We start from the raw sequence: 20,686 nt of genomic DNA, 5'->3' as shown, positions 1-20,686 counted from the left end.
ACTTTCTGGGTAGTGTACCAGTACATTAAGAGTTTGACAATGTACCCAAGAGCTCCCCTTACAAGCAGTTTATTAAACAGCTTCCAGTAGTTCACCCTGTCAAAGGTCTTGCTGGCGTCAAGGAAGCAAAGGTAGACAGGTGAGCCCCCGGAAGTGTAGTACTCAATGATATTCTTCAACGTCCACACACACATCTCAGTGCCGTGCCATATATATATATATATATATATATATATATATATATATATATATATATATATATATATATATATATATATATATATATATATATATATATCTATATATATATATCACGCTTTGGATATTTTTGAATTGAGAACATTTAAGGGGGTTTTCTTATTCCAACGTAAGAGAAAATCAATGCAACATGTTACCGTTATTATTCATAATTTATTATTATTATTATCATTTTTAGACTATTGTTATCATTATCATTATTATTATTGTTATCTTTATCATTATTATTTTTGTTATTATTATTATTATTATTATTATTGTTGTTGTTGTTGTTGTTGTTGTCATCATCACAAGTTGAGTGAAGGAGGAGGAAGAAGCCCCTGAAGAAGCGAAATTCGTCGGGAATAAACTCATCTCAAACACACCCGTGTTTCCTTCCTCCTCCTTCACATTATTATTATTATTATTATTATTATTATTATTATTATTATTATTATTATTATTATTATTATTATTATTATTATTATTATAATTTTCTTTTTTCCACTCGATCGGTCTCACTCTCTCCTTGAAAATACCCTCCACTTCAAATTCCTGCAGTTAGTAGTAGGTCTAAAGTTCCTTACACTAGATGAAGGTAAATCAAATACATCAATCATATAATTCACTTTATATATTATTATCATAAAGTTCCCTGAGATCTGCCGTCAGGCGTCATATGCACCACAGACTGAGCTATGCCTAAAATCGGCCCACGACACTTTGTGACTTTTGGACAGTCAAAACTTGCAGTTATTTTTATGTATGACTGTTTGGGTAAAACAAAATGTCCCTCAACACAACACATTCCACTGGCTGCCGTGACATCGGCCTGCGGTGTCTCAGTCCAGTCTGCGGTGCATACCTCTCTCCAAAACGGACTCAAAAAGATTTACAAAGAAGACAAAAAAACGCCCACGAACACTCTTAACCACACGGTTAACCTTGTGTCAACACCATCCTCAGACGTACTAAGCACATACCTCAACAACACATATTGAATAAAATAAAATAGGAATAAAATACAATAACATGAGTATGGAAGGGGAAGTGGACGCGGCCCCTCACCCATCGACCTAACAATCGGCTCGTGCTGGCATGGCGCCATCACAGCGAGACTAACAAGGGGATAGCACGTCCTACACACACACACACACACACACACACACACACACACACACACACATTACAATTTCTCAGATGTAGCCTACACACGGTGCATCTGTGATGTCTTGAGTATGAACAATAAAATGAATGATGCATGAGGAAGGAGAGAGGAGTAGGGGCAGCAGAATAGTGTCAGATGCAGTGACTCCGGCACCACCCTTTCAGAAGCGGGGTGCCAGCCAGCGCCACGGCACCACTAAGTCCCACTGAATAACAAAGCGTCGCCATACACTATCACAGCATAAAGTCTCTGAGAAGGAAATGCAACCGGTGAATATAGAGGACGGACAGCGGCTGTGCCTACTAGCGGCTGTGCCGACAGGACAAGTCGCTGGCACCAGCACACCGCACAGCCTCAGGCGCATTGTACTCACTCCGAAATATTTCACACTACCTATCTGGCCTTGTAACATGCTTAAAAACAGAATTCCTGGCAGTCTGACTCCTGTTAATTATTTAAAAGAAGTAATATGTTTCACTACGTTCCAAGGGTGTAAGACAACTAATTCTCATGATCGAAATTGACGGAAGGAGAACATGTCGTTATAGTGGTTATATTAGCCTTTTCATTGTCCTGAGGGACACATGCGACGGGCCAGGTGACTCGATGGGCGATCAACGGGTAACTCGTGGCTCGTGAACCCGCGCTTATGGGATGGTGAGGTTCGTTGCGCCTCGTGCCCGTTTTGCCCACTCACTGGTTTCGAAACAGTTATTGGGTTGCTTTCATCTGCCGGAGAATCTCGGCTTCGTGAAGGATGGTGCCACAGGACGTGATTGGGAAGGCGAGTTGCCTCGAGCTATGTCTATCACATGCAGGTTGAACAATTAAACCGTCGAGCATATGAGGAATACTGATGCAACTAAAGGCAAAAAAATGCTCTGCCAATAAGCAAAGGCAGTGGCCTGCCGTTTCCTCACATTTCTAATGATATTTAAACAGCACTTGCCAGTAACCTGTAGCTACTGGTGTCTGTTGCCGTCAGGTAGAAAAAAATATATATACAGACAATGAAACTAAATGCTAAACATAAGGCGACAGGTTATTATCAAACTACAGGATAGACACATAAAGTTACATGCTTTAAGTATGGAAATGGAACAGAGCCAACAGTTAGTGAAGGGGGATGATAAAAGCACATGCAGGGACGGGGTAGAATCTGCACATGGAGATTGTACAATGACTGCGAGGATGCCCGAGACAGCCTATGCACAGGAAATACTTTGGCTAACCCGACCGCTTGAACAGCCGCGGGGGAATAAGTGTGTTAAATGTGACCTCACTGTACCGGCTCAGGTTGGCTCTTTGCGCTTCGGAAACAACGCCAAGACAGCCACTGCAGGAAGGATGAAAAGAAATAGAAAAAAGAACAAGAGAGAGGGGAAAACTATGAGGTTTGATGAATGCATGCGTTTAGAGAGGTGGGTTGGTCTCAAGCACTGAAACTTGAACCAACCGATTTAGCCGAACTCTTTCTTTCGCCACAGCTCATGAAAGACTAGGTGGGGCTGACTGAGACTGCATGGAGGGGAGGAAACAAATTGGGCGGGTCTGGCTGGTAAGGCAGGCAAGAACGGCCGGAAAGACTGATCAGGTGGAAAGGAAATAAGGCCGAATGAGTATACAAAGAGGAACTGATTAGAAATAAACTTGAACGAAACGGATTAAATAAAATGTGAGTAAGACTTACTAACTGGTAATTAGACAAGGTGTTGCTAGTAAATTAGAATGGGGCTAGTAAACTGCAATGGGAGTTAATACAATGGAATGGACGGCTAGTAAAACGACGATGGGGAGGGGGGGGGGGAGTAACGGGAGAACAACGGAGCTAGAACGACTATGTATCGCTAATAGACGTAGATGTGTTTCAGTTGATGGCGCAAGTTTTCTGGGATGGTGGTGTCGTGGGATTCGCTTTTCTTGAATATCTTTTGTCCCGCTTTGTTGAGCACCTGACGCAGGTGACGATGCCACTCAGGACGCGGCTCCGTCGGGAACATGATTGCCTGTGGAAGAAAGAGAAGCCATGGTGAGAAAATGGACAGGTGAGGAGAGGACACGATAACGTAAAAAAAGGTAGGTTAATATTGAAGTGTGTGTGTGTGTGTGTGTGTGTGTGAGAGAGAGAGAGAGAGAGAGAGAGAGAGAGAGAGAGAGAGAGAGAGAGAGAGAGAGAGAGAGAGAGAGAGAGAGAGAGAGAGAGAGAGAGAGAGAGAGAGAGAGAGAGAGAGAGAGAGAGAGAGAGAGAATTATATAAAAAAAGGATGATGAAACTGAGAGAGAGAGAGAGAGAGAGAGAGAGAGAGAGAGAGAGAGAGAGAGAGAGAGAGAGAGAGAGAGAGAGAGAGAGAGAGAGAGAGAGAGAGAGAGAGAGAGAGAGAGAATTATATAAAAAAAGGATGATGAAACTGAGAGAGAGAGAGAGAGAGAGAGAGAGAGAGAGAGAGAGAGAGAGAGAGAGAGAGAGAGAGAGAGAGAGAGAGAGAGAGATATTATATAAAAAAAAAAGATGATGAGACTGCCCCATTGCCACTCTGCAGTCAAACAGGCAGACAGAAGTGGCACCTGGACCCACCACCAACATATATAATTCGCGGGACGGCCTGGCGTTGCAACACTCCTTAACTCGATCCGTCCCTGCCTCTCTCTCCTACCACTTTACACTGAACACCATCGTGGAACATTTTAATTAAGTGCTACAGTGAGCCGGCCCATTCTCTCCTTGGCATCATTTGTAAACCTTAAGAAAAATCAGAACTGACGGAAACTTACTGCTGCGCCAATATGATTCTCTTACATTGTATCTTTTTAGTTTCCTGGTGCTATCTTCCACATGTATCCCTAGTTGTATAATCACACTCTGTACTGCCTGGGGGTTGGGATGGCATGCTCCTCCCTTCTCCTCTGTTGTTTGCTTGCAACAATAAACTATCAATCAATCAATCTCTTTGTCACTAATTATTTACACTGACGAAATGGTACGGCGAAATATCTGAAAAAAGTGACATTTAAGACCCTAGCAGCATATGGCAACACGTTTTGCGAGCTATTACAACCTTGCAGGCCTTGGCATTTTGTTTCGATAGGGAAAATGAGGAAGTGTCAAGACTTGATTACCCAACAAATCCTCCACACAATGCAGGGGCTTCTTCCTTCTTCATAGACGGTGCCTCAAGAAACAGGAACAACTGCAACTACTACTACGCGAAAGTTTAATCAGACAGGGTAAAAAAACCTCGGCGATGCTAGCTTACCTTGTACCGAGAGCCGACACGCAATCCCCCAGTGAGTTTTTGATTAGAGAAAAATAACGAGATAAACTGCGCTTGTCAGGAAAAGGCGAGTGAAGGCATAACGTAAAGTGTGTGTGTGTGTGTGTGTGTGTGTGTGTGTGTGTGTGTGTGTGTGTGTGTGTTGGTGAGTGGGGGAGGTATTGTAATGAGGGGCCTTCTTCCTGACCTCCCGCTCGCTTACGCCACTCCTCCGTGTTTTCTCCAGAATACATTACCGTGCGCTGGTCGCGGTAACCTAATCAGATTCGCTTTCAACCGCTCGCTTTATTGCACTAATTGGAGCTAGTGAAAACTTAGCTATTACATTATTATTATTATTATTATTATTATTATTATTATTATTATTATTATTATCATTATCATTTCATCATCATCATATATATATATATATATATATATATATATATATATATATATATATATATATATATATATATATATATATATATATATATATATTTTTTTAAGGGTTGCAAGGGTTCTCGACACTGGCGGAGACGGCATTGCTCAACCATATGAAGGCTGTTTGGGAGGACGGAAGGAAGTAGCAGGAAGAAGAGGAAAGGGAAAGGGAAGTGTAGGGAGGTAGGGAGGCAGCCTTGTTTCCCCGTGGCCTCCTCCTACCCGCCAACCCTGACGTTCAACCTTGTGTTTCCAGGAACTGAGACACGACACTCCTGACTGGAACTTCATACGCCCTCACTGGTGCCTATGTTTGTCAGGCGGAGAACAGGTGAAGAGAGGGAACACCAACCTGTTACCGGTTATTACAGGCTCCAGGTAACGTTTAGGAGCCTCCTTGGATGCTCTATTTACAAAACCGGTCGATTGCGATGGAAAATGTTAGATTTTGTATTACGTCAATGCAGCAATGGGATGGACAGTGTTGGTGACACCTGATGTGACTGTGGCTTTGTGAGGCCCTCCACCGGCCTCGGCGCCGCGTCAAGCCAGGCAGAATGAATCCATGGCAATGGGAGGGAGTGGTGACCTACAACTGCCCCCCCCCCCTCCCCTCTCTCTCTCATCATCACCGTATGGTTCGTCAAACCCAATTCTATACTTGGCTGAAAGACACACTCATCTATGACATGTGCAAGACAATAGACAGACGGTGCAGGTATACGTACAAACTTTTCAGCAAGTTGAGGCTCCTCAATGAAGATATCATGAAAGGTGACGCGCTTAGCCAAATCGGTGTTGCCCAGGGCTCGGCGGGAGTTCATCGGCGAGGTCATCTGCCGTGGGGCTGTGGCGGGGCTGGAGGGGGCGCTTAGGTAGCCCGAGGAGTAGGAGACGAAACTCTGGGATGAGGTGGAGGAGGTGAAGGAGGAAACCTCCACCGGTGTGCTGTCATTACAATAGAAGCTGCGGATGCTGCCAATGCTGTTGCTGCTGGAGATGGTGCTTAATGTTTTGTTCCTTCTGATGCCGTTGTTATCATGATTTTTGCTGTTGTTACTTAAGGTGTTGTTGGTAGAAGGGATGTTGCTATTACAGCTACTGGTGACGTTGCTGCCATTAATACTGTATTTGCCGCTACGCGAAGGCCTGCTAAGTCTGGCACTGAGACGGCGCAACGGTGCCTTTCCAGATGAGTTATCCGGAATTGATAGTTGTTCTTTCTTGGCTAATTTCTTCAGTTCCTCAACCACGGTATCATCAAAAGACAGCCGCCCACAAAACAGCTGCGGCGCGCCTCCAACGCCGGGTCCACTGGGCGCCAAATACTTCGTAGTGCGCATCGCTGGTCTGGTGAGCTTGGGCGAATTGGTCGGGGCCTGATCTCCAGTCCCAAGGCCCACATGGGAGCGAGCAAGGGAACTCAGCGAAGTGTATGAATGTGAGGACCTCTTGAAGGGAGTCTCGGTGTTGGCCTTGCTGAGGGAGGAATACTGTGTGTTGCACCGGCGAAAGGAGGGGGTTCCAGGGTTGGGCGAGGTGGGGATTGACTGGAACGGTGACTGGCTGTAGTGGACGGGCCGAGGGGAGACTCGCCGCTGAAAGGCCGACTGCTGGGTTGGGCTGGAGGGCCAGTGGAAGGTTGGCTGCAGGGCGGCAGTGTTCTGAGAAAATTGGAGGGGCGGCTGCAGCTGACCAGCGCCCGTCCTTCTCTTCCAACGCTCCGACGCCCGACGCAAAAACTCCGGGTCGTTGGGTGACTGATTCTCTCGACCTGCAAGTTCCTCCTCAAAGGAGGACGGTGTCGCCGCGGAGGCCGCCTCTTTGGAGGAGGCTTTCCGTCCTTTACCGAAGGACAGGTGTGGCATTGGAGAAAGCTTCACTTTTCGCAGGTACTTTCTTTTCAGGGAGTGAGGACTGGGCATCTCCTTCCTCTTGGCCGAAGGTGATGGTGAGCGAGACCGGCGGTGTCGTCAGGGCCAAGTTCAGCATCCTGTTGTGTGGGGTGAGGGCGGCGGAAGGCGCGTTTTGCTGTTTTCCTCAGGACACGCATACACAAGCTCCTCTGCGGCTTTACCCCGGCTTGGAGGAGCTCGTAGTTCACCAGAGCGCCGCAGCTGGGAGAGACAACGATGGACGGTGTAGTCATTGTGGTGGGACGCCTTGAGACACTGATTCCTTCGCTAAATTGTCCTTCGAGTCCTTGAGTTGCGTCTCGAGCCGCTGCTGATAGGACACCAACACTCGGCGGAGCAACACCACCACCACCGTCTGCACCACGCCTCCACAGTAACCCGACGGAAGGTGAGCGAGTGAGGCTCCGCGCTTATATACCCCGGGACCTCAAGCTGTGACGTCACGGCGACGCGGGCGGTGGGGAAGCTTTCGTTGCAGGCGGTGACCGGCTGAAAACTGTCGCCTCCTCATGCTCCTATCTGACTTATACTCAACTTGCAGGAAGTTAATTATTGATATTCCTGGCGCTTGAGGTCAAATGACAGTTTTTAACGTCATGCGAAGGAAGCCAGACACACGTGACATAACGACTAAGCGTTAACGGATATGGGGCAAGAGAGGAGGCATGATCACGAGGTGACCGCCTGACTCTTCTTTCTTTATTTTTTGTCACTATTCCAAACAGGTCATCCACTCACACAGCAAATGTGTAGAATACGAAAGAGAGAGAGAGAGAGAGAGAGAGAGAGAGAGAGAGAGAGAGAGAGAGAGAGAGAGAGAGAGAGAGAGAGAATTAAGCTTATTGGGTGGAACCCATGATTAGATTATAAAACAACATTTACCTCCACCGATACCATTCTCTCTCTCTCTCTCTCTCTCTCTCTCATTCATTATAATTATGACTCCGCATCTTTGACTTGCACGCAGCCAGTTGTTGCAAGACGCGCCCAAAATAGCCTCTGCATGATTATTCTTTGTCAGGAGTGTCACTAATGAGTCGAAAGGAAGGTGGGTTGTTTTGAGGGGCCCGCTGGGAAGACCTAACCAGCACAGGAAAATAACAGATAAGAGAAGGCCGTGATGGATGACTGGCCGGTTGAAGTAGTAGGCACAGACTCATTCTATATATGTCTGCATTCTTATCTTACATTCTTCTCTGTTGAATAGCAATGTTTTTTTTACTGAAGAAGAATACGAGGCATTGGTTATGTATATATTGTGAAGAGTTTATGTCATGTTGGTTTGTGCCAGATGAAACTGATAACAGGGCGGTGACTGGTTGGTTTGTGCCGGATGAAACTCATAACGGTGGTGACTGGTTTGTCGGATGAAACTCGTAACAGGGCGGTGACTGGTTTGTTTGTGTCGAATGAAACTCATAACGGTGGTGACTGGTTGGTTTGTGCCGGATGAAACTCATAACGGTGGTGACTGGTTTGTTGGATGAAACTCATAACGGTGGTGACTGGTTTGTTGGATGAAACTCATAACGGTGGTGACTGGTTTGTCGGATGAAACTCATAACGGTGGTGACTGGTTTGTCGGATGAAACTCATAACGGTGGTGACTGGTTTGTTGGATGAAACTCATAACGGTGGTGACTGGTTTGTTGGATGAAACTCATAACGGTGGTGACTTTGGTTTGTTGGATGAAACTCATAACGGTGGTGACTTTGGTTTGTCGGATGAAACTCATAACGGTGGTGACTGTTTGGTTTCTCGGATGACACTCATAAAGGTGGTGACTGTTTGGTTTATGCCAGATGAAACTCATAACGGTGGTGACTGTTTGGTTTCTCGGATGACACTCATAACGGTGGTGACTGTTTGGTTTATGCCAGATGAAACTCATAACGGTGGTGACTGTTTGGTTTCTCGGATGACACTCATAACGGTGGTGACTGTTTGGTTTCTCGGATGACACTCATAACGGTGGTGACTGTTTGGTTTATGCCAGATGAAACTCATAACGGTGGTGACTGTTTGGTTTCTCGGATGACACTCATAACGGTGGTGACTGTTTGGTTTCTCGGATGACACTCATAACGGTGGTGACTGGTTGGTTTATGCCAGATGAAACTCATAACGGTGGTGACTGTTTGGTTTCTCGGATGACACTCATAACGGTGGTGACTGTTTGGTTTCTCGGATGACACTCATAACGGTGGTGACTGGTTGGTTTGTGTCGGATGAAACTCATAACGGTGGTGACTGTTTGGTTTCTCGGATGACACTCATAACGGTGGTGACTGTTTGGTTTCTCGGATGACACTCATAACGGTGGTGACTGGTTGGTTTATAACTTTATGCCAGATGAAACTCATAACAGGGCGGTGACTGGTTGGTTTGTGTCGGATGAAACTCATAACGGTGGTGACTGGTTGGTTTGTGTCGGATGAAACTCATAACGGTGGTGACTGGTTGGTTTGTGTCGGATGAAACTCATAACGGTGGTGACTGTTTGGTTTCTCGGATGACACTCATAACGGTGGTGACTGTTTGGTTTCTCGGATGACACTCATAACGGTGGTGACTGGTTGGTTTGTGTCGGATGAAACTCATAACGGTGGTGACTGTTTGGTTTCTCGGATGACACTCATAACGGTGGTGACTGTTTGGTTTCTCGGATGACACTCATAACGGTGGTGACTGGTTGGTTTATAACTTTATGCCAGATGAAACTCATAACAGGGCGGTGACTGGTTGGTTTGTGTCGGATGAAACTCATAACGGTGGTGACTGGTTGGTTTGTGTCGGATGAAACTCATAACGGTGGTGACTGGTTGGTTTGTGTCGGATGAAACTCATAACGGTGGTGACTGGTTGGTTTATAACTTTATGCCAGATGAAACTCATAACAGGGCGGTGACTGGTTGGTTTCTCGGATGACACTCATAACGGTGTTGACTGGTTGGTTTATAACTTTATGCCAGATGAAACTCATAACAGGGCGGTGACTGGTTGGTTTGTGTCGGATGAAACTCATAACGGTGGTGACTGGTTGGTTTGTGTCGGATGAAACTCATAACGGTGGTGACTGGTTGGTTTGTGTCGGATGAAACTCATAACGGTGGTGACTGGTTGGTTTGTGTCGGATGAAACTCATAACGGTGGTGACTGGTTGGTTTGTGTCGGATGAAACTCATAACGGTGGTGACTGGTTGGTTTGTGCCAGATGAAACTTATAACACGGAGGTGAAAATAACACATCTTTAGTTATGTGTGCAACGTAGTGATGTTGAAATGTTTAGGTAGTCTGTTTGATACTACAATTTATTTCATGCGTGGCAAAGAGAACAATATATGGCGAGCGTGTGTGTGTGTGTGTGTGTGTGTGTGTGTGTGTGTGTGTGTGTGACGGCTCTCAAAAGGTCCCTCAGCAACACGCCCCGTCCCCGTGTCAGAATCAGGACGACTCACGTATGCTTGTGAATGAACAATGAGGCAGGAATGGCTAAACAAGTCTACAAAAATGCTTCAAGACTATGAAAATACTGGGAGAAAACACACACACACACACACACGTAGGGTTCCGGGGAAGGGTTTCACAATCACGCTGGCCTGCCTACTGAACCCATCCCGCGTTTACTACCTCAATGCCAGAACAGTGCCGGCCAAGGATGCGGACTAATGCCCTTTCTGTGGACTAGTGTCACGGGATGATGCATTATTCCTCACTCCCGGGGAAATTTCCTAATGAAAATAAAGAGAACAGGATAATGTAATCAACACTTCAATAGAAATTACGTACACACACACACACACACACACACACACACACACACACACACACACACACACACTATTACACACTTCTCCCCTCCCACCCAAAAAAGTGCCCCACGTATGTGAAAATAAAACAAAAAAACAAAGAAAACTAGATTCCTGAAGGTTGCCACGAGGATGAGAGAACGTTTTCTTAATTCTAGCTCTTTGCGGTAATCATGTCTGAGGGAGAAGCCTCTATTATCATTATTATTATTATTATTATTATTATTATTACACACACACATTATTATTATTAGTAGCAGTAGTAGTAGTAGTAGTAGTAGTAGTAGTAGTAGTAGTAGTAGTAGTAGTAGTAGTAGTAGTAGTAGTAGTAGTAGTAGTAGTAGTAGTAGTAGTAGTAGTAGTAGTAGTAGTAGTAGTAGTAGTAGTAGTAGTAGTAGTAGTAGTAGTAGTAGTAGTAGTAGTAGTAGTAGTAGTAGTAGTAGTAGTAGTAGTAGTAGTAGTAGTAGTAGTAGTAGTAGTCGTAGTAGTAGTAGTAGTAGTAGTAGTAGTAGTAGTAGTAGTAGTAGTAGTAGTAGTAGTGGTAGTAGTAGTAGTAGTAGTAGTAGTAGTAGTAGTAGTAGTAGTAGCAGCACCATCAGGAGTGAGCCATTCAGCGGCGAGCGTTGCGCAGGTGCATGGGCGGTGTGTTTGTTTGGGCCTGAGGGTCATTTCTGTACGTGACATCACTGCGACTCGCCTTCACGTGACGGTTGACGGTCATCATGGGACCTCACTGTATGGGTGATTACTCTCTCCTCAAAGAATGGAAGCGGTTATGCTGCCTCCTTTATCCCTGCCCCTTAATTTGAGAGGCCCTTTAATTTTAGGGGGAAGGCCGGACGCGACGACAAAAGGATTCCCAGTTCACCACCAGCTTCCCTTGGTGACAGGGAATGGTCGGACTCCCTGGCAACAGAACAGACAGTGATTCTTTTTCGGCGTGGGACGGCCTGACCCTTGCAGTAGGACAAACTTATCATAAGGCAGACGAGAGGCCGAGGAAGAACGACTGATGTTGAGAATAGCCTTGAAGAAGAAGTCAGTACCTAACCGAAGCCCTTACCGGATCTAACACTATTAAGAAAGGTAATTTAAAGGTTGAAAGACTGAAATGAAAGAAAACAAAAACAAAAGAAAGATAATAAAATGAAGAGGTGCCTTAAAGTTAACTGACTTAGGGTGATGAGAAAGAATGAATGAATAAAGGACTGTTGAGAGCGTAGCAAGGAAACGACTAACGAGGCTTTGAAGAAGAAAACAACAAACAAAAAGACCAAGAAGCAGATAAACAACGAGAAGCTTGGCAAGAACTGAAACTAAGATGAGAAAATAGTGTTCGAAAACCAAGAAATGGGAGGCGAAAGAATCTTGTGCTGTATCCGTATATATAGCTTGTAATGCATAAAAAAGGACAGGAAGAGGCGGGAAACGATACGACAAGGAACTCAGGGCAAGAGGGTGTTTGTGGTGTGCGTAAACAAGGAAAGAGGAAGAGAGCTGGCGAGGGTTTTGTGTAGTGTTAATAGAGATCGCGGTAAGCTGAGAAGATGGGGTTGGGAAGTGAACCGTAAGGCGAGCCAGTCAAGGAAGGGACGAAGGGGCAAGATTTTTTGGCAGTCAGACGGGTACGAGTAGTATTAAGGAAATGATAAGAGGGAGAAGTGGAGGTAAGGGGAGCCGGGAGGTAGGGCAGGAAGAGTAGATGAACACACACACACACAGAGAGAGAGAGAGAGAGAGAGAGAGAGAGAGAGAGAGAGAGAGAGAGAGAGAGAGAGAGAGAGAGACATATTTGTATCTAATTGCAATATGTAAGATGTAAAAATAAATAAAGAAGAGAGAGAGAGAGAGAGAGAGAGAGAGAGAGAGAGAGAGAGAGAGAGAGAGAGAGAGAGAGAGAGTGCAACTGAACGAATGGATAAGAAAACAGACGCCACATCACACCCATCACCAAAGCACACAGACAGACAGACTTGATCAGCTCAACAACAAACAATGAAACGGCAAATTCGAAACAATAACTCAAACTTCTTTTTCATTTTTCATTTTTTTCCCCCACACGGTACAAGCAATGGCCACGGGGTTTATACGCAAACGATTCCTCACTGTGACGGGACCGGTAATTCCAAGACCATTAGAGCGCGGCAGAAGGGTTAAAAATGATAAGAAAACGCCTCGTGCACTCCGTCGGTCGAGCGCGCGTGGCCGGTTCAGACTGGCTTGTTATTCTTGCAGGCGGGTCAGTAGGAAGGAGCAACGGGAGCGGCGGTAAAATTCTACAAGCAGAGGCGGCGGATTAGCATGAATATCTTAAGTTTCCTCAGCTATTACGATATGCTGTAGAGTTTTCAGTGACGCACGATCATTCTCCTTAGTGATCCGAGACATGATTTAACTTATTCTTACACGCTTAGGTTTCTACTACTACTACTACTACTACTACTACTTTTACTACTACCACCAGCATCCCCACAATAAAGGGTTCAGGAAGCTGCTGGGAAGAGCCGAGCGTGGCGGGTGATGATGCTAGCCTTGCGTTCCCAGATGGCGTCCCTGTACCACTCTCGGCTGCATCCGGGCCAAGGATTCATGGACTGCACCTCTACCACTGCGCCTCGCCTAGTGCTGATTGGATTGCCACGACCACGACGACTGACAGCGCTACGTACACGGCGTCAACACTACCACCACAACTATTATATTGTTATTTCGACCTGTGATATTGCTGTAGCTGCTGTGTCTATTACTACTACTACTACTACTACTACTACTACTACTACTACTACTACTACTATGTTATCAAAATTATTTAACTCCCCAAACAAAATCTCCACTTGAAACATTAAATTATTGTTTCATCCACTTTATATGATTTCCGCTACACAAACACCTTCTAATCAGTCTAATGTCTTGTATACAGTGAAAGTCATTATTGTTTTTATATTTATCGAGTCCATGAAACACAACACTTCCTCTCCTCAATCACTCTTCCCTTTGTTTCTTCGTTGTTTCCTGCGCGATAGAGGGTCAGCACAGGAGGCGGAAGGACCAAGAACAAGCGATAAGGAAATATACATGAAAAAGAGGCAGCGCACGACGAATTAACGAGAAAAAAGTTGCGAAGTAAAACATAATGATATAGGAAGACAGAACTGAACGAATCCGCGAATCTAGGACATGTGTGTTGAGAGAGAGAGAGAGAGAGAGAGAGAGAGAGAGAGAGAGAGAGAGAGAGAGAGAGAGAGAGAGAGAATTGGACATAAAGGAGAAAGGGAGACTATATAGGGGGGAGGGAGAGATGGAGGGACATTGAGGATAATCAAATATATAGTGCAGGAGGAGGAAGGGAATGGGGTGATTGGATTGACTCTATAGGGGGTTAAGGGCCGCATTTTAAGACACCATCGCTTCTCACATCAGCTATTTCTAAAGGTCAAAGAGGGGTCAATCGAGTTTTCATGAGTGTTTTTTAAGGTTCATGGTACAGAAGGGTCAAACTACCACCAGGGTCATAAAACTACCCCTGGAAAGGCCTACAGCTTCTACGAAAGCCACGTTAAATATGTGAACTTGGGCGACAAAATGTTTTAAAATACGACCCGAAGTCCTCTGAGAATCTACAAATCAACCCTTTAAAGAAAATCAAGGGAGCGAGAGTGAAACCTTCGCAGATTACGAAGAAAGTAAAAGCAACAAAAAAGTCGTCTTAGTTCAGTCAGTGTATAAGATACCGGGGAAAAAAACTTGGTGGTGTTAATGAGAAAAAAAAAAAAAAGACTATAGTAATATTAAGAGAAAAAACCCGTGATTGTGTAACTTTTTCCACAATGAGAAAAGAGCGAATGATGGACTGCATGGTATATATATGGTGTGTGTGTGTGTGTGTGTGTGTGTGTGTGTACATCATATTTCTTGCATGGTGACAGCGTTCGAAACGTCCCTTCTTTCCTCAGCTCCTGCCTCCTCCTCCTCCTCCTCCTTATTGTGAAACACTACGCCCTTCACCCTATGCTCATCAATATGCAGGTACGTGTCATCACACCATCTTTTAACCTTTATATAAACAATCAATGGACTAAAAATATCGCAAACTTTCGTTATTATTTTGTTTCCACTTGACTCGACCGCCTCGTGTCTTGTGTAAACTTTGTAGAACCCAATTCCTTGTGTGAACTCTGTACTGTCTCATCTCTTATGCAAACCACGTGTTAATTTGCTTTGCAGCTCGTGTAAAACTATCCACCTCCATCCACTTCACGACAGATTAACAAGACATTTCGACAAGGCATGCAGCGAAACAACGATATGAATATTACATGAAGAATCACCGACACACACACACGGGAGCGCACGCAATCCTAGAAGCCAAAACTAGTGAAAACTCGATTGTAGGGAAGCTGAGGTCTGCATTTTTCCACCAATTTGAATACACAAACCGCAACTTGGGTTATACTTCTGCATGTCAACAGTCAGTCAGCCAGTCAGTCATTCAGCCAGTCAGCAGTCAGCCAGTCGGATAGTCAGCCAGTCAGTCAGCCAGTCAGTCAGTCAGCCAGACATGTCAGTCAACCAGTGCAGAAAACTTCGAGTAGAGGACAAGAGGAGAGAGATAAGTAGAAAGAAGAAAAAGAAGGAAGGCAGGTATTCAGCTAGAAAGGCAGGGTGTTGAAATAGAAAGAATGAGTTAATTAAGGAAGCATGAAGGAATAGGAAGGAAGGGAGGAAATAGGACATGAAGAGAGGAAGGATATAGAAAAGTACGAGCGGAAGGAAATAATGAATGAATGGAGAAAAGGAAGAAAAGAAGAACGGCAGGAAGGAAGGAAGTAACAGGAAATAAACTAGAGGGAAGAAGGGAAGAAAAGGAGGAAGAAAGAACGGGAGGAATGATAGATAGTAAGACTGTAGATTCACATGGAAACCGTACCTTGTGACTCCAGATTATATGCAATTCAACGGTGAAGTTGTTAAAAAATAATAAAAACGATAAAACGGAGAAGAAAATCGTAAGAGGTAGATAATCGAGTCTTCCCTTATTTACCTCCCTTCTAAAAGCACCTCTGAGGTTCCTTGTCAACTGTTCATTGTCCCCAGATAAAAAAAAAAAAAAGACACTCCCCGCGAAAAAAAAAAAAGAATGTGGGGAAATTACCAGCCGCCTTTTGTGAACCTTATAGAGGTGTTCTGAGCAGGCGACACATCTGAACACATTAATAATATAACGCCGTTGATTTTTCCGTGAACTATTTTTTTTTTTTTAACAATTATCGCCTTGTATCACTAGGGGCCTTGTCCTGAGACAAGAGTGCAAAAATGCTCCCTCCCTGCGCGGGGGAGCACGGGCTAAGCCTATTGGCGGCCCGTAGCAGGATGCCGACAGAAATCTAGCCGACCGAGTCGGTCTGTCGACGAGGACTGGCGTGTCTCTGAGTGAACTATTATAGTCTGCATCTAAGTCAATGTTGCCTAATTATGGATGCAAAGACGTGTACCTACATTTATATAGTAGCTGTTTTATAAGTTTTTTCCAAATAATGTTATTTTGTTGATATGTTGATCATTATTTTTTTTCAGTAAAATCAAGTAAAATGTTATATAAATGCTTGAGAACAGTCATATTATTGTTGCAAATGAAGGGGCAAATAGTTTAGCAGTAGACTCAGATTTACTGTAGTTATTGCCTAAACGGTGCCATTTTCTTTGGACGTCGTGGTTGCCCTCGATTAGGGCCAACTGAGCAAGAAGCCACCACTGCTAAAACTGATGAAATTGATTTGCTGTTAAAATACATGGAGAGGCAATGCAGTAAAAAAAAAGGATAAAGACGAATAAACATGTCTTTCGTTAAGTAGGTGCGGTAATGAGCAGCGAAACATCCTTCAGTGCGGGGAGAACGATCTGTCTTTAGGCTCACATTGTCACACGGAGGGGAGAAAAAAAAAAAATCTCTAGCGGTACTTCCCCACCTTGCGGCACATAATGGCCTGCTGATGGGGAAAAAAAGAAAAGGTATATTCCCCAACATTTTATCAACCCCGGAAAAAAAGGAAAGAAAATAGGGGTTGCTCAACGTTGTCAACCACACAAGAATAGGGGAAAAAAAGAAAGAAAATGGATCGTGGGGGAAATTTGAGGTGTTGGTGATTGTGATAGTAGCAATAGTAGTGGTAGCAGTAGTAGTAGTAGTAGTAGTAGTAGTAGTAGTAGTAGTAGTAGTGAACAGACTAACAAATAATTTAGTAAGCAAGAGGAAATCCCATGCCCGACTCAGCACAGGTAACACAGCATAGCAGGACAGGTGAGCAACAGGTGGGACAGTGCTGGGCTGCCGTACTCACCTCCATGTAGGGGTCGGTGGGCACCTCCAACTCGATGTCGGTGGAGTCTGTGTTTTGTCTCCTCCTCATTTTGCTGCGGAGAGAAGAGGCAGTCAGAAATGGGGCAGTTTAGAGAGATGGGTGGCAATGACGGTGTTGGTGTGACGGTAGTTGTTATGGTAGTGGTTTTATAGTCGTGATGGCGGGTGTAATAGCAGTGGTGAAAGTGCTGGTGTTGGTGATGGTGGTATTATTCCCTAACTATTGAGGATTCTTTATAGATAGCAAGATTATTGCCTAAGTGGGACTGTGGGAGAGGATAGAAAGGAGGATGAGGAGAAGGATGGATGGAGGAGGATGAAGAGAGGGAAAAGGAGGTAAGGAGGACAGGGTGGAGATGCAAAGGGAGGGATGGAATGCCAGAGAGAAGAAGAGATAAAAAGGAGGATGAGGAGAAGGATGGATGGAGGAGGATGAAGAGAGGGAAAAGGAGGTAAGGAGGACAGGGTGGAGATGCTGAGGGAGGGAAGGAATGCCAGAGAGGAGAAATAAAAAGGAGGGCAAAGGATATCAAAGGAGAGAAGAAAGAGGAATGAGGGAATGACCTGATGACCTGAATATATATAAAAAAAAAACCTATCACACACACACACACACACACACACACACACAAACACACACACACACACACACACACACACACACACACACACACACACACACACACACACACACACACACACACACACACTAGATAAATATATTAACAGGTAGAAAGATAGTCATGAAGGTCAGCTGTCCAATAACTAAGACGTGTTAATTAATTTGCATAGTCGGGTAGGCCGGGAAGGCAAAGTTATGAACGGGGGGAGTGGAGAGAGGAGAGGGGAGGACATGGGGGTAGATGAATGAAAGGGAAGGAGAAGACTGGAGGGAAAGGATGAGAGGGTTCGATGATTGTGCTAAATGCTAGAAATAAATAAATCATAACAATTCTAAGAAACCTAAAAACTCACGATATATCTGTAACTTCAAACAAGCGAAACGATCTTCAAGAAAAAAAAATGTGCATCGTAAATTAAATTAGAAATGTAGGCGAGTTGCAGTAATAAATATCATCATAATAGAACAATATCACATTATATACACATGCAAAAAAAAAAAAAAGAAAGAAAAAAAAAAAAAAAAAAGGCTTAAAAAAAGCGGCCCATACACGCTCAAATTTTTTGTCAAATTTTTTGATGTCAAATTATTTGACATGAATTTGATCGTGTGTGGCATAATTTGATGGCCTAAAAGGTTTGATGTCAAATCTTTTAATCATCTGATTTCAGTAGATATTTTTTGATTTGACATCAAATAATTTGTGCGTGTGTGGCAGCTAGCAATAGTTTGCGCAAATTAGTTAGTGATTGGACATAATCAGAGGAGGACGTGCACGGCTCATCGTCATCATGGCTCCATCGAAACAGGAAAAGAAATTTCTTCTTGAGCTTATTGATGTATATAGAAGTTTACCACAACTTTGGAACGTTAAAAGTGACTGCTATAGTGACAGAAATAAAAAAGAAATGGGTTATGAGACTCTGTTACAGAAATTCCGTGATTATTATCCGGAAGGGACGAAGGAGGAGCTGAAGAAGAAAATCAACTCACTGCGGACGAGCTTCCGAAAAGAATTAAAAAAATTCAAAGACTCAAGCAGATCTGGAGCAGGAGCAGAAGAAATGCGAAGAAAGTTCTTGAAAACATCAGGTTCACTAATTCTTAATTCATTTAATAAAGGAACATGGCCAAATCGTTCACGACACAGATACCATTGCTGGGCCCACTTTCGTCTCTTTCGTTTCTGTGTGCTCTTCAATGCTAAGCCAAGAGCCAACGCTGTATATGCATCCATGATGACACTCGGGAGCAAACTGAAAATTTGATGAGAAGTTTGAACGTGTAGGGCGAACGTCAAACCGTCAAATAATTTGACATCAAAAAATTTGACAAAAAATTTGAGCGTGTATGGGCCGCTTTAAACTATAACACCAATTAAGACACGACCAGCCAGCCTGTAAACTACACTATTATTATTATTATTATTATTATTATTATTATTATTATTATTATTATTATTATTATTGTTATTATTATTATTATTATTATTATTATTATTATTATTGAGATCTACGAAAGGCCATTAAGGAAAAAAAAATGGTATAGACCCACTCCATACAGCGTCCCCTTAATGAACAGAAAAATGAGAGACAGTGACAAAAACCTCTCAGTGAACCAGCCAGCCAGACCGGGGGCGGACCTACCGAACCTTCTCCAACACAACCTACCGGGAGACCAGGGCGAGGTGGCGAGTCTGCTCAGCGAGGATGGCGGCGGTGGCAGGGTCGAGGATGGCAAGGTTCACCATACTCTGGCTGAAGGTGACGCGGATGGTGGAGAGGCGGCGGGCGGACATGGCCACCACCCTGCCACCACGACCACCACCACCACTGCCGCCCTTTCCTCCATTACCACCACCACCTCCGCTCTGATGACGCGTCCTACCAGTGGCGGAAGTATTGGTGGAGTTGTTGTTGTTGTTGGTGGTGCAGCATTTCTTTTGGTGGTGGCTGAGGTGGTGATACTGAGTCCTTGTTGACGTCGGTGCCTTCATTACAATCTGGATCATTGTTACTTTTCTTTTCAGGTGAAGGTTTGTTTCTTAGGTACTTGTTTTTTTGGTTGATGCTTTACAAGTTTACAGTGACGTCTTGAGTTCTTATACGAGGGATGGTGATTTGGTGAGATTGTTTAGTGATGCCTCAAGCGATCTGGTGGAGTGCTGATTGGTGCTTTGGTTTGGGTGAGTCCTTTGGTGATTGGGTGGAATGGGTCTTAAGGTAGATGTGGTGCTTTATAGTTTCCTGGTAGTGCTGGTGACGACTAGGGTGACTGGTGATAAGGACGATAATTCTTGGGTGAATGATTGGTGATGTTTCGTTTCTCCTTTGGTAGATTGGTGACTTTGAACGTGTTTTGGTGATGCTGTTTCTAAGTGGTCTAGCAACTTGTTTATACTTTTGTTTACGTGGTGAATCCCGTGTTTTGGTGACCGTGGTAATACTTGTCTTTAGCGCTGAGTTGGCAGGTGGTGAGTCTTGGTGATTTTCCCTCGTTGGTGCTGCTCTTGCTGGTGATCGGTTGGTTCCTTTGGCAGCTATTTGAACGAACTGTGACTGTTGTGAATATTCTTTCTTTCTTTTACTTTTCAATCAACTTAATTTTCCCTTTCACTGTTTTAAAACCTGTAGAGGAGATAGTTTTTCAGCCTCATATATAAATTGCTTGTTTAAGTGTTCCTCTTTTTTTCGTATTTCACTGAGGTTATGCACTGGTCCGTAACGGTGACACGACATTGTGAAAAATACGATAGATGGCTAGATCGATTGATAGATAGATAGATAGATAGGGAGAAAAGGGAACAAGAACACGGTGAAAAGAGAAAGAGAGAGAGAGGGAGAGGGATAGGGTGTCAGAGTTACCCACTGCACGCAAGT

The 20,686-nt window shown here is 44.2% G+C and overlaps 1 protein-coding gene across 1 annotated transcript; it reads right to left on the bottom strand.

Moving 5' to 3' along the window:
• Positions 1-853: 853 nt before the first annotated feature.
• LOC126982879 (uncharacterized) lies at positions 854-19,861 on the bottom strand. Its single transcript, XM_050835157.1, has 3 exons — positions 19,478-19,861; positions 17,166-17,238; positions 854-3,411 (listed from the first exon to the last, which is right to left on the bottom strand). Exons 1-3 carry the CDS (start codon positions 19,816-19,818, stop codon positions 3,253-3,255), a joined length of 573 nt encoding a protein of 190 aa, XP_050691114.1. The 5' UTR covers positions 19,819-19,861; the 3' UTR covers positions 854-3,252.
• Positions 19,862-20,686: the final 825 nt, after the last annotated feature.

Source organism: Eriocheir sinensis, chromosome 52 (assembly GCF_024679095.1).
Source record: "Eriocheir sinensis breed Jianghai 21 chromosome 52, ASM2467909v1, whole genome shotgun sequence".
Lineage (NCBI taxonomy): Eukaryota > Metazoa > Arthropoda > Malacostraca > Decapoda > Varunidae > Eriocheir > Eriocheir sinensis.
The sequence above is the reverse complement of the archived record's forward strand: the minus strand, read 5'-3'. Positions and strand labels throughout refer to the sequence as shown.